The sequence below is a fragment of the Carcharodon carcharias genome, chromosome 14 (genome assembly GCF_017639515.1).
Source record: "Carcharodon carcharias isolate sCarCar2 chromosome 14, sCarCar2.pri, whole genome shotgun sequence".
Lineage (NCBI taxonomy): Eukaryota > Metazoa > Chordata > Chondrichthyes > Lamniformes > Lamnidae > Carcharodon > Carcharodon carcharias.
In genome coordinates, this window is record NC_054480.1 from 73691560 (window position 1) to 73704931 (window position 13372).

Sequence of the window (13372 nt, forward strand, 5' to 3'; positions counted from 1 at the left end):
TAAATGAAATAGATTTTGAACAGATCTAGCAACTCAAAACTGGGCACCCATGGGGTGCTGTGGGCCATCAGCAGCAGCCGTATTGTATACAACCACAATCTGTAACCTCATGGCCCAGCATACCCCCTACTCCACCATTACTACCAAGTCAGGAGATCAACCCTGGTTCAATGAAAAGTGCAGGAGGGCATGCCAGGAGCAGCACCAGGCACACCTAAAAATGAGGTGTCAACCTAGCGAAGCTACAACACAGGATTACCTGCCTGCCAAACAGCAGAAGCAGCATGCGATAGACAGAGCTAAGAAATCCCATAACCAACGATCAGATCTAAGCTTTGCCGTCCTGCTACATCCAGTTGTGAATGGTGGTGGACAATTAAACAATTAACCAGAGGAGGAAGTTCGGCAAACATCTCCATCCTCAATGATGTTGGAGCCCAGCATATCAGTGCAAAAGACAAGGCTCAAGATTTGCAACCGATTTAGCCAGAAGTGCTAGGTGGATGATTCATCTCAATCTCCTCTTGAGGTCCCCAGCATCACAGGTGCCATTCTTCAGCTAGCTTGATTCAGTTCACATGATATCAAGATACAGCTGAAGGCACTGGATACTGCAAAGACTACTGGCCCTGGCAACATTCCAGCAATAGTACTGAAGACTTATGCTCTAGAACTAGCCACATCCCTAGTCAGGCTTTTCCAGCACAGCTACAACGCTGGGATCTACCAGGCAAAGTGGAAAATTCCCCAAGTATGTCCTGTCCACAAAAAGCAGGAAAAATCCATCCCGTCCAATTACCCCCCCTTCAGTCTACTCTCAATCATCAGCAAAGTGATGACAGGTGTTGTCGACAGTGCTATCTGGCTGCACTTACACAGCAATAATCTGCTCACTGATGCATAGTTTGGGTTACACCAGGGCCACTCAGCTCCTGACCTCAAAGGATGAGGTGAAAGTGACTGACATTGATACCAAGGAAGCATTTAATGAGAGTGGAATTAAAGAGCCTACCAAAACTGAAGTCAATAGGAATCAGGGGGAAATCTCTCCACTGGTTAAGGTCATACCTAACCACAAAGGAAGATACCCGTGGCTGTTGGAGGTCAATCATTTCACTCCCTAGACATGCTGCAGCAGTTCTTCAGGGTAGCATTCTAGGCCCCAGCTATCTTCAATAGTTTCATCAATGACCTCCCCTTCATGGTAAGGTCAGAAGTGGGGATGTTCGCTGATGATTGCGCGATGTTCAGTACCATTCACAAATCCTCAGATATTGTAGCAGTCTGTGTCCATATGCAGCCATACTTGGAGAACATTCAGGCTTGGGCTGATAAGTAACATGCCACACAAGTGCCAGGCAATGACCATCACCAACAAGAGAGAATCTAACCATCTTCCCATGATATTGAATGGCATTACCATCACTAAAGTCCCTACTATCAACATCCTGCTGGGGGGGGGGGGGAGGGGTTTACCATTGACCAGAAATTGAGCTAGGTCAACCATATATAAATACTGTGCCTACAAGAGTAGGTCAGAGGCTGCAAATTCTGCAGAGAGTAACTCACCTTTTGACTCCCCAAAGACTGTCCACCATCTACAAGGCATAAGTCAGGAGTGTGAAGGATTACTCTCCACTTGCCTGGATGACTACAGCTCCAACAATGCTCAACACACCATCCAGGACAAAGCAGCCCACTTGATTTACATCAAACCCATTGCTTTAAAAAAAAACACTCACTCCCTCCAACACTGATGCACAGTGACTGCAGTGTGTACCATCTACAAGATGCACTGCAGCAACCCCCCAAGGCACCTTCGACAGCACCTTCAATACCCTGACCTCTATCACATCAAAGGACAAGGGAAGTAGGCACAAGACAACACCACCACCTGCAACCTCCTATCCAAGACACACATGATCATGACTTGCAAATATATCAACTTTCTTCCCTGTTGCTAGGTCAAAATCCTGAAACTCCCTCCCCTACAGCACTGCTGGTGTACCTACACCTCAAGGCCCACAATGGTTCAAGGTAGCTCATTATCACCTCCTTAATGGTAGATAGGGATGGACAATAAATGCTGGCCAACAGCACCTACATCTCATGAATAAATAAAAAAAATACTATCATAATAAAGAATCACATCCATGTTTCCTGCATTTAGCCCTTGAGCAGACAGTTTGATGGAGGACAGCAAAAGATGCAGGCTCATAACGATGTGATCTGTAATGCAGAAATATTCTATTCTGTTACATCACTGCATGTTCTGGAGGCATGTAGACTTGCACTGTTAAACAGTCATGTGTTAAGGGTTCCTTACATCCTGGTTGTGAATCTACTGCTTTTACCTTACAAACAACAGTGGGAACATACTACAGGTAGTTCTGTGATACAACACCCCCAGCGGGCAGGTAATCAGTCTGCACAACTGCAATTTTCCAAGAGGTGTTGTCTGTGAATGCCCTTTCACAGAATCATCCCCACTGTCTCCTATTTTCACATCATAATAAAACATCATAATATTTACATAATATTGCTAAAAATAACAGTTTTTGGGTGACTGCAGAGGGATTCGAATGTGGTGGAGGTGAACAGCCACTCTTCTTCCATTACAAATGCAGTCAACTAAATTCAATAAACACACCACCTCTTTAAAATGAATATTTCCCTCACAGAACTTATATTCTTCCAACTGTGACCTCTTACACATCCTGCACTCTCCTCTTTCCACCACTAATAGAATGCTTTCAGATATCCAGTACATGGCTCTGGATTTCCCTCCCCAAACCTTTCCACCCCCGTTGGCTCAGTGTCAATTTTTATCTGGTTCCAGTCCAGTGAAGCATCTTGGGGCATTCTGCTACATTACAGGCTCTATCTAAAAGCAAGTTGTTGTTGTTGTTGTAGTATGGTGTAAGCGGAGACAGGAGAGAGAGAAAAGAGTTTAGCAGAGATGCAAAAAAGTATCCACTGCTGCACAACAGCTCTGCAGTTATCTCCCAATTTATCTCCAGATGGGAAACAACAAAAAGTGAAACTGGGCCCCAATTCAGTGTTAAATGAAAGTCATAAAACAGATCACAAGAGTATTTACCCCATAGCATCCCAATTCTGAACTCAGTGAGCAATCATTTATCTCAATCATGTGTTAAGAGGCAGGAAAGAGAGAAATGGGATTACGATTATTTTCTGCTCCAACATGACCCATCTGTGAAATCAGAGGTTTGTTCCTTTCTATCCCAACCGCCAGGGTTGCTGACTGACATTAGGGTGAGGTAAAATTTCACAGTTATTAGACATTCTGGGATCTTTAGCAATGTTTAAGAAGCAACGGCCTTACTTAGCACAAGAGCTGAAAACAGCATCTATCCAATACCAACCTGAACTTTTGATTGATCTTCACCAAAAAGCAAACTGTCATCACCTCCCAGCTCTAATGACCCAGCATCACAGCCTGGCTGATTACTCAGACTCTGAAAGTGGAAGAACAGAGTGTGTGTGTGACATACAAGCATGTACAATGTGAAATCATACAGGGGCAGATACTACTCCCAGTAAACTAACAGTACAGAAAAGAGAAACAAAAGACTGAAGAAAGAGCAAAGAGTATTCAGAGCACTTACTGAAAATGCAAACTCTCACTATTGTTTAACGTCTTTAGAGCCACCATCTGAGGAGAACAGCCTGTGTAAAGCCCCCTAAAAAAACACATGCTCATGGAGAGAGCATTAAACCTGGTATCAAGACAGCTATCCTTCAGGGCACATCTGCACTGTGTTTGGACTGTTCCCAGTGACTTGTTTCAAAGAAGCCCCATGATCCTGTGACACATTCACCAGTGGGATTCAATACTTGAAAAGGGTTTGACAGCTGGAAAAACTATGTACTTGCCAACATAACTCATGTCTTTATGCAGTCACTTTATATCCCAAGAAGTTACATTTTCTTATTATTATTTCATGTTTAATGCAGGCCAAACTAGAGAATGAAGTCAAGATTAAATGTGCAAACTTTATTACTCACTGGAGATTTTATATTCTGTGCCAGACATGTTAATTGCTATTGTGCCTCATTGATAGTTTCAGTGGCAAGTGGGCAAATGATTAGAGTGAAAGAAAGGGGGAGATTGCAGTCAACCCTATTAGATGTCCTAGAGGATGGGAAGCTAACAAGAGGTACCACCAAACTCAGACTGACAGGTCTGGGACACAGGATTAGCAAGGCATTCAGTTCTGTCTTACCAAGGCCAGGGTCTACTTGTCTATTCTGTTCTCAATTGAGAGGAGGGTTCATAAAGGGGTTTTGCCCGAGATCAAATATTAAAACAGCAGTGTGCACGCAGCACAAGTTTGCCAATTCTGGATGGATGTATTCCTGGAACTTATAGAATCATAGAATGGTTACAACAGAGGAGAAGGCCATTTGACCTGTTGAATCAGTGCCAACTCTCTGTAAGACCAAATGAGCTAGTCTCACTATCTGGCCCTTTCCCCATAGTTGTGCAAATGTTTCCCTTCAGGTTTTTATCCAATTACCTTTCGAAAACCATAATTAAACCTGCCTTCACCACTCTCAGGCAATGCATTTCTGTAACCTAACCACTTGCTATATTAAAAAAAAGATTTCCCTCATGTTGCCATTTGTTCTTTTGCCAATGACCTTAAATCTTAAACCTTAAATGACCTTTAAACCCTTAAAACATAAGGGTTAAGAAACAGAGGGCACAGATTTAAGGTCATTGGCAAAAGAACAAATGGGAACAGTTTCTTCCAATCTAACCCCTCATGATTTTGAGTAGATCTATCAATTCTCCTCTCAACTTCTTCTTCTCCAAAAGCAGCCCCAGTTTCTTCAACCTATCCACGTGACTAAAGTCTCTCATAATTCTCATAAATCTTTCCTGCATCCTCTCTAAACCCTTCACCTCCTCTCTAAAGTGCAGTGCTCAGAATGGGAAAAAATACTCCAGTTGAGGCTGAATCTGTGTTTTATAAAAGGCTCATCATAACTTCCTTGCCTTTGTACTCTATGCCCCAACTGATAAAGTCAAGAATCCTGTATACCTACTTAACCACTTTCTCAATCTGCCCTGCCAAGCTCAACAATTTGTGCACTTATAAATCCAAGTCTCTTTGTTCTTGTATTCCTTTTAGAATAGTATCCTTTCCCTTACATTGTTGCTTTTTATTCTTACACTCCACACTCCTCTGCATTAAATTTAGTCTGCCGCCTATCTGCCCATTTTATTAGCCTATGTATTCTCAAAGTCTATCACTATATCTTCCTTACAATTTAATATTTGCAAGTTTTGCATCATCAAAATTTTAAATTGTGCCCTGAACCTCCAAAACTAAATCATCAACACAGATCAAGAAAAGCAGTGACCCTAGCATCAACCCCGTGGAGAACCTCACAATGTACCTTCCTCTTCGGACTTCAACTTCGTGGACAAGTCTATTATGTAGTACTTTACTAAACTCCTTTTGAAAGTCCATATACACACTGTTTGCAGCTTGGCCTAAATAGCCAAGTGGTTATGGTACTGGGTTTGTAACCCTAAGATCAAGAGTTCAAATGTCACAATGGCAAACTACGAAACAATGTAACTTCATCTGAAACAGATGGAAATGTGTTTGTACTCGAAAGAATTACACGCTGTTCGCTCATTCAAACTCTCTGCTACCTTATCGAAAACTTAATCAAGTTAGTTAAACCTGATTTGCCTTCAACAAATCAGTGCTGCCTTTCCTTAATTAATCCACACTTGTCCAAGTGACTGTTAAATTTTGTTCCGGTTTATTTTTTCTAAAATCTTTCTCACCATTGGAGGTTAAACTGACTGGTCTGTAGATGCTCAATTTATCTTTACACCCTTCTCTAAACAAGGGTGTAACATTAGAAGATTTTGCCATCCATGGCAAAATCAGATTAGCCATGATCTTATTGAATGGCAGAGCAGACTCAAGGGGTCAAATTACCTACTCTTGTTCCCAATTTTATGTTTGTATGTAAACCTAGAGAGTTGGCAATCCATGTGCAGCATAAAGGTTGGGTCTGCTATTTCAGAGTTGGCAGTGGGTAAGCTGATCCCTCAGGTCAATGAACTGCAGATCAGCAATGAAAGCCTACTGGTCTTCCACTGACATCTGGGAAGATAAGACAGGAAACCAGATTATCTTTCAAAGATGCTTCCATTGGGAACAGTTCAAGTGAAATTATATAGATGCAGCAGACACAAGTTTTTAAAAAATTGACGGCTTATTTGATGCACAAAATTTTTAATATCAGAAGATATTTACTAATGATATTAACGTACCATATTCTGTTCATTTTCATTAGACTCCAAACATTGAATTGAGTGCCCAGTTGTTGCTGCTGCAATCTCAGCTGCTGAGTCCAAGCCCAGCGACGTGTCAGTGTTAATGCATCCAGAATGTGGGGATACAGGAAGCTCTGGGCTGGATGGCAAAGGCTGTGCCTGGATTTCTGTATTTTCAGCATCAGATGATGGTTCTTCTTCGGCTACAGAATCGAGTCGGGCAGCTCGAAGTGCAGCAGTAATCACCTGCACTTGTGCTGTAAGAGGAAATCAAACAAAGTCATTAGAGACAATCAGCTACAGACTTCATCAAACCTTCTCACAAAGATTCCTCACCGGTGGATGTGCACTCTGTGCTGTGAAGGACAGCTTTGTCTCACAACCAGGTTACAATATTACTATGGAGAATAGACAATGGTGCAAGTAGAAGAACAACATTTATGGGAAAGCCAGACATGTACATGAAAGAGAAAAGAATAGAAGATATAATTTTATTTTTCATGGCTGGTGAAGCACTTATAGCTCAATGTCATGGTTAACAATCCATTCAATGGCTTCAGCTGACGTGGTGTGAATGTGATGCCACCAGGAATGGGTGTCTCAGGGCAAAAGTTCAATATATAGGAAATGGTCTGACTGGGATGCCCACAGTCACAATTTGAGCTGTACCTCATGTTCCACTTGTGGAGCAAGGAAATAGTAATAGGGTGGGATGAAGTAAGTAGAGTGGAAGGAAGTTCCTATCAAGAATAAATCATGGAATAGACTGTGGCCTGCTGCTATGTTATAATAACAAAGCAAAAAAAAAAATTTGGAAACACGACATAAAAAATCTTAAGACAAGTTAAATTATCATAGGTTGCAGTTGTATTATAGAGGCAAAGACACAAGATTCCACAACAAGCAATGAAACAAAGTGCCAATTAATGTATTTTCAGTAGTGTTCGTTAAGGGAGGAATGTTGGCTAGGGAACCAAGGCCAGTGAATAGTGCCATGGTAGAGTTTAACACCCATGTAATAGCAAGCTTTATTTAACATTTTATCTGAGGACTGCACCTCCAATATTGCAGAATTCCCTCAGTACTGATGGAGTGTCAGGCTGAATTGGGTGTTCAAATTCTAGAGTTGGGCTTGAGCCCAAAGTTTTATAACTAAGCACAGCTGGACATGGATGGTAAGACAGGAATGCTTACTGCTCCCCTGGCTCTTTTTGGCTTCCCTGCAGCAAATACTTGGCAATAAGGCAAGGCTATTCAAGAGTGATGTCAGGAAGCATTTCACACAAAGGGCAGTGGAAATCCAATCTCTCGTCCAAAAAAACATTGAGCATAGGTCAATTGAAAGTGTCAAAACTGAGATTAAAAGGCTTTTTTAGGTAAGGGATAAATGGAGAACAGATATAGATCAGTCATATTTAATTAAATGTCATTAACAGACTTGAGGGACTGAATGGCCCAAATTTTCTTGTCTTCCAAGGGGCAGAAAAACATGGCTAAAGAACACCCACAGGTTTTAAAATGGAGTGGACAATGCTGAAAGGGAGACCTCTATGTCCATTAAAAAGTGGATGCTGCAAACCTAATGATACCCTTTTTACTTTAGCATGGAGGCAAGTGCTTACCTGTCCTCACCTATTGTTGGAGGCCAATTCTAAAGTCTCCAGAGTTGGCCTGGTTATAGGAGGTTATAGGAAGTGTAGTGAGTCATGTAATCTCACACCAAGCTTCATTACATCAGCTATTCTCTCTAGTCAAATAATCTGGTTTAAATTGAAAACTGTTAAGCAAAGTGGCATGTTACAAACAGCTATGTAAAGCATAGAGTCATAGAGTTTTACAGCATGGAAAGTTGCTCTTTGGCCCATCGTGTCCAGGAAGGATTATAGTCATGTCACATATGGCCAGGTTTGGGTCGACTTCCTAACACAGTAAGAGCGCCAGCACTAACTTACTGCTTTGTATGAGACTTTGAATCATAGGTTGAATCAGTGGGTGGTTTCCTCAGAAATTTACCTGAAGAGTTGAGGACTAAGTTGGAAGCCCTACCCCAAATAGATAAACGTCATCAAGAAAATACTAAAAAGCCTCTCAGAAAGGTTACCAGACACAGAAAGAACATCTAAAGTATAAAATCCTGAGAAAGCAATTACAAAATAAAATGGGAACAAATTAGAAAGAATGAGTACAAGGATTTCCCTGCCATTACATTATTTTGGTGCTCATTTCAGTTCTTCAAAATGAAAATTCAGCACAGTACAGATTTACTGCAAATGACATGCCCGCACGCACATGTGGCGCTCACTTGCACATACAGGACACACACCCGCTTTGATTTTAAAAGAACTGATCAGCAAACGAGAACATTTCACAAAACCCCAACCCATGTTCATCCAATATTGCTGGAGGAAATCACTTGAAAAAAGCAAGGCCTTACTAAACTTCAATTAGACATGTTAATAGGTCAAAGTTACATTTCATGTGAACCGAATCTGTATGGGGTTTGGCTGGTAAAACTTCTTGAAAAATTCAGTTGACAGGAATAGAGGGAGACTGGCAAAATTAACCGGTGTGGACGAACAGAATAAAAATAAAGAAAGCAGTTTCTGTCACTATGCAGGTATGTAAATTTTTGTACCTCATTATAACAGTGGTTAAGCAGGTGAAAAAGCACCAGATCTCCATTTGAAGCAAAGCAAGGCAAATAACAGCTGGTAACGCATGACGAGCTCCAGCAGAACTCTCAGCAAACATGTTTGAGAATTCAGTGCTTGCGCAGCCATTGAAATTCAGTGTGGTAGCACATGCATTTCCTTAACTGTGCCAAACTTACTGATCTCAGGTGCAGCACCACAGTTAGTCTCAGTGCCCTTTTGCTGGGGAGTGAGAAAAAACAAAAAACAGTCAGACAGTAATTCCTGTCCCAATTGCAATTCAGTGACCCTCATCCCCAGTGGAAACGGCATGCTAATGAATATTGGAATAAGGATCATCTGTGACGGAGATGCCCCTCATAATCCAGCAGCCTATACTGTTAGACCGGCCACTTGGACAAGGTATTGGAAGTCTACTAAACAAGTCAGCATCAACAGGTAAGGAAGGAGGAAGAAAAGTATTTGTGGGTTAATTGGAGGCAGGATGAGGAGGGGAGCAGAAGACAAGTTATCTGAAGCAGTGCACTAAGTAGAAGTACCAAAATAGGTACAGATTGCTTTAAGTACAGGATGCAGGAACACCACCATAGAAACCACTTAGCAGAAGGCAAGCAGCACAACTTGAAAGGAAAAAATTACAAATGGATGGCACTGTTAAAATAGGCAAAGGGGGAGGAGGAGGATAGGAGAAAGTACTCAAATTAATGGCACGGTGTAAAGAGTTGCCTGTTCTTTGCAGCATGTTGTTATAGTGTCCTTTATTCTGGGGAACATTGTTAAGCATGTGATAGTATGTATTTTGTATTAAAGTGAGGTTCCAATTGGTGAGCCATTTAAGAGATCCCTCTTCCATTATCAGTGTAGATTGTGTCCGTGTTGTTTCTCTTAAGTTCTATTTGAGCAAAATCTGCAAGTGACACCATTATGAAAAACATGGCTAGAGAGAATAATTTATATGTATAATGCCAGAACTGATGTACAAGGATTTCGTGGGGATAAGTTACCTCGGATTGAGGTTTTGTAACTTGTGGCACATTCACAAATCAGCCCAAATCTTATCTTATTCAAAAATAATACAAATTGAAAAGACCATGAAGGAATTTGATCCCAGCAGCTTATTCCTTGTCTCAACCTTCACAGTCAGTCAGTTTTAAACCAGGACAGACTTTGGTTGGATATGACACGAACGGTTTGTAAAAACACAGTTCAAAGCCGAACATGTTCTTTTGTTCACCTTAAAAAAAGTGCTACACATTTTTCACGCCAGTGAAGTGTTCTCGCAGTTTTAACTAAAGCTGTTAACCTGGCCTGTGACATACTACGTTGAGAACAAATTACTGGAGCCTTTATGACAATCATACCTTGGACATCAGGATCATCCAAGTGAGCCTGCAAGCTTTCCAGAACCTTCTCCAGTTCATTGCTCCTCGTGAAGCCTTCGGTTAGTGACCCCAAACTGGAACTGACTGTCTGATCTCGCTGTTCCTCTTTGACCACCAACTGTAGTAGCTCCAAGTCAAAATTGATGTCAGGCAAAGGCTGTCGCCAATAAACAAATGAGTTAAATAAATCTCCAGAGAGCTCCAAATTTACTGGAGGGGAAGTGGCACAAATCCTCTCAGTTTCTTTTGTAATTGCTACATCTAAACAATCATCTGTAGAGGTGCATTTGCTTTTTACTTCTGCATGGTCCATAGCTGCCTGGTTACTTGATATGGAAGCAGGGTCAGTACTATCTGAAGGTTGGGACAGTGATATCTTCACCTGACCCTCATGGCTGCCACAGTTCAAGCTTGACTGAGAGTTCCCGTCAGTTTCAGATGTCTCACCCTGCTGAGGCAAGCTTTCCCCGCAGCTCGATTCCACTTTCCTCAATGAAGTGGGATTCTGTAAAGTGCCTAGGTTCTGAATTTCAGACGAATCTCTGGCAGGACTGCTGAAATGAAAAGATATGTGGTACACATAAACGAATGAAAGCACAAAAACACACATACACCAACAATCTAGCTCATAACTATTAGTAGCTCCACATTATACAGCAATTTCTACCAGTGGTACAATGCCTTTTTTGCCGGGATAGGTAGAATGTCAAAAGCAAACTTTATGGCACTATCCAGAGAGAACAAACACGGTGTAACTAGCACCACAGACAGTGCTTCTTATCAGAGTCATGGCTACCAGATATAATTGCTGACACAGATAGATCATGTTCCATGTACAGCCTCAAGATGCAGCAAGCTCCATGCATGAGAAAAGACATGGGGCTGGATAAAAAGGAACAAAGGTTTCCCCAAATTAAAACAGATCAAACCTCTTGTTTTCAGTGAGTGAGTTCGCTGGTGATAAATGAATTTTAACAGAAACAGCTGCAGTGAAGAGAATATTGGTGATTCAGGGGTTGAATAATTATTTTTACTCTTATTTTGATTTAGGTGTTTGTATGGAAGGTAGTCCTTCTTTAAGTGCCCCATCACTCTATATTATACAGCAGAAAAAAAGGCAAACGGGCAAACAGTTTCTCCTTTCTTCTCCCAACACCATACCCCCCACCTAGCCTATTACTTTTCAAACTAGCGTGGGAGATTCCTTGAAAATGGTCACATATTTCTGCCAACTCCACACAAACAAACAAATAACCAGAATGCTACTGGAAGCCTTTGTCCTAACTTTGGAAATATAGGATCAGCTAGCCAAAGAAAAATGCCGCTAAGACAGCAGAAACCATTCTCAAAAATTAGTATATAGTAACAAAAATAACATGTTAGTAAAATAAACACAGATGGATCAAAATCTGTTGCTCTCGGTCTGAAATTCTCTATTCTGATCTGACTTAGAAACACAAAAGACCCAGAAATCCTTTTCATTCGCAAGCGCAGGATCCAAAAAAGGGTGAAGCTGGTTAGAATAAACCAAATTATTTTTGCTTCTACACTGCACAACCTAAATGTTTAGCTGCATGCTGGTAACTGCATCACCAGTGGTAATCTCCCTTTGCAACCAATATAGACAATTGATATGTTACCTAAAACATTGAGCAGATTATGAACGTCATCCCAACTGAACATGCTCATAATACTCAGACAGACAAAAAAATGAAAAACCACAAAAAATGCTGAAGACTTCGGGTCCACCTTTATGATTCTGAGAGATTTAATTTAAAAAGTTTGTTAGGAATTTTACCTGCTACTCATGGCCAAATTACTGAGAGATCAGACAGTTAAACAGAAAGTGCTGGGCTACAAATTAAGTCATCATCTGAAAGCATGACAGTCAAGACTGAGCCAAGAGCCTCTCTCAGAATTCCCTCCCATTTCGTTAACCTGTCACTTCCCTTTTCAGATGCTGAAAGATTTGCTCTGCACTTCAAGCCTTTTCTGATTTGTTCAAATTTCTATTATTTAGTTTTAAATTTTATTATGTAAAAACACCTAACTCAACAGAAGTTTAGGGGCAAGCGAGAGAGAGAAAAAAAAATCATTTTACGGGGGTGGGGGAGCGGAAAGCGAGGAGTGAGGGGAGGCAGAAAGCGAAGCTGGAGGCTGGGTGGGGCTGATTACAAAATTAAGAGGAGATATATGCATGGGGCAGAGGGCATGGCGGAGCTTCTAGCTTTATTCAAACAATACCTTTAAGGACAAACCAAGCAACTACAGGCCAGTCAGTTAAACTTCAGTAGTAGCAAAGCTTTTAGAATCGAAATTCCTGGACAAAATTAATAGTCGCTTAGACAACTGTGGATTAATTAATGAAAGCAGTGTGGTTTTGTTAAAGGCATATGATGTTTAGCTAACTCAGATGTGCAAAATGATACATTATAGGACAAAACTCTAAGTAGAGGGACAGGCACAACAAAAACCGGGGTTGAGCTGGGGTAGTGGTTATGTGCATAAGTCTTTGAAGATGGTAGGGCTGTTTGAGAAAGAGGTTAGAAAGACATACGGGATTGTGTGGCAAAGAGTGAAGGAGCAAGACACTGGTTCGGCCTCACCTGGAGTATTACATCCAATTCTGAGTGGCGCACATTCAGAAGGATACAAATGGTTTACAGAGTGTGCAGAAAAGATTTACAAGAATGGTTCCAGGGATGAGGAACTTCAATTATGTGGATAGACTGGAGAAGTTAGTGTTATTCTCCTTGATGAAGAGATAGTTGAGAGGAGATTTGATAGATATGTTCAAAATCATGACGGCGGAGGGGGTGGAGGACTAGGTAGAGTCGACAGAGAGGGACTGTTTCCATTTACAGAAGAGTTTGAACAAGAGGACACAGATTTTAAGTGACAGGCTTACCATCTTGAATGCACTGCCTGAAAGGGTGGTAGAGACAGATTCCACCATGGGTTTCAAAAGGTAATTGGGATAAGTACTTGAAGGGAAAACTTGCAAGGATACAGGA

General features: G+C 41.3%; 1 protein-coding gene across 5 annotated transcripts in view; it reads right to left on the minus strand.

Annotated features, from left to right (window-relative positions):
- Positions 1–13372, minus strand: part of ppp4r1l (protein phosphatase 4, regulatory subunit 1-like) — an 83336-nt gene that overhangs the window by 33643 nt on the left and 36321 nt on the right. For 4 of the 5 annotated variants that reach the window (XM_041203966.1, XM_041203968.1, XM_041203970.1 and 1 more), the window contains 3 exons: positions 10338–10912; positions 6323–6582; positions 3387–3479 (listed from right to left, as the gene is read on the minus strand). In XM_041203966.1, the coding sequence (XP_041059900.1) occupies positions 3387–3479; positions 6323–6582; positions 10338–10912 (928 nt within the window). The remainder of the gene's footprint in view (positions 1–3386; positions 3480–6322; positions 6583–10337; positions 10913–13372) is intronic. The other variant, XM_041203967.1, reaches the window with a different exon arrangement.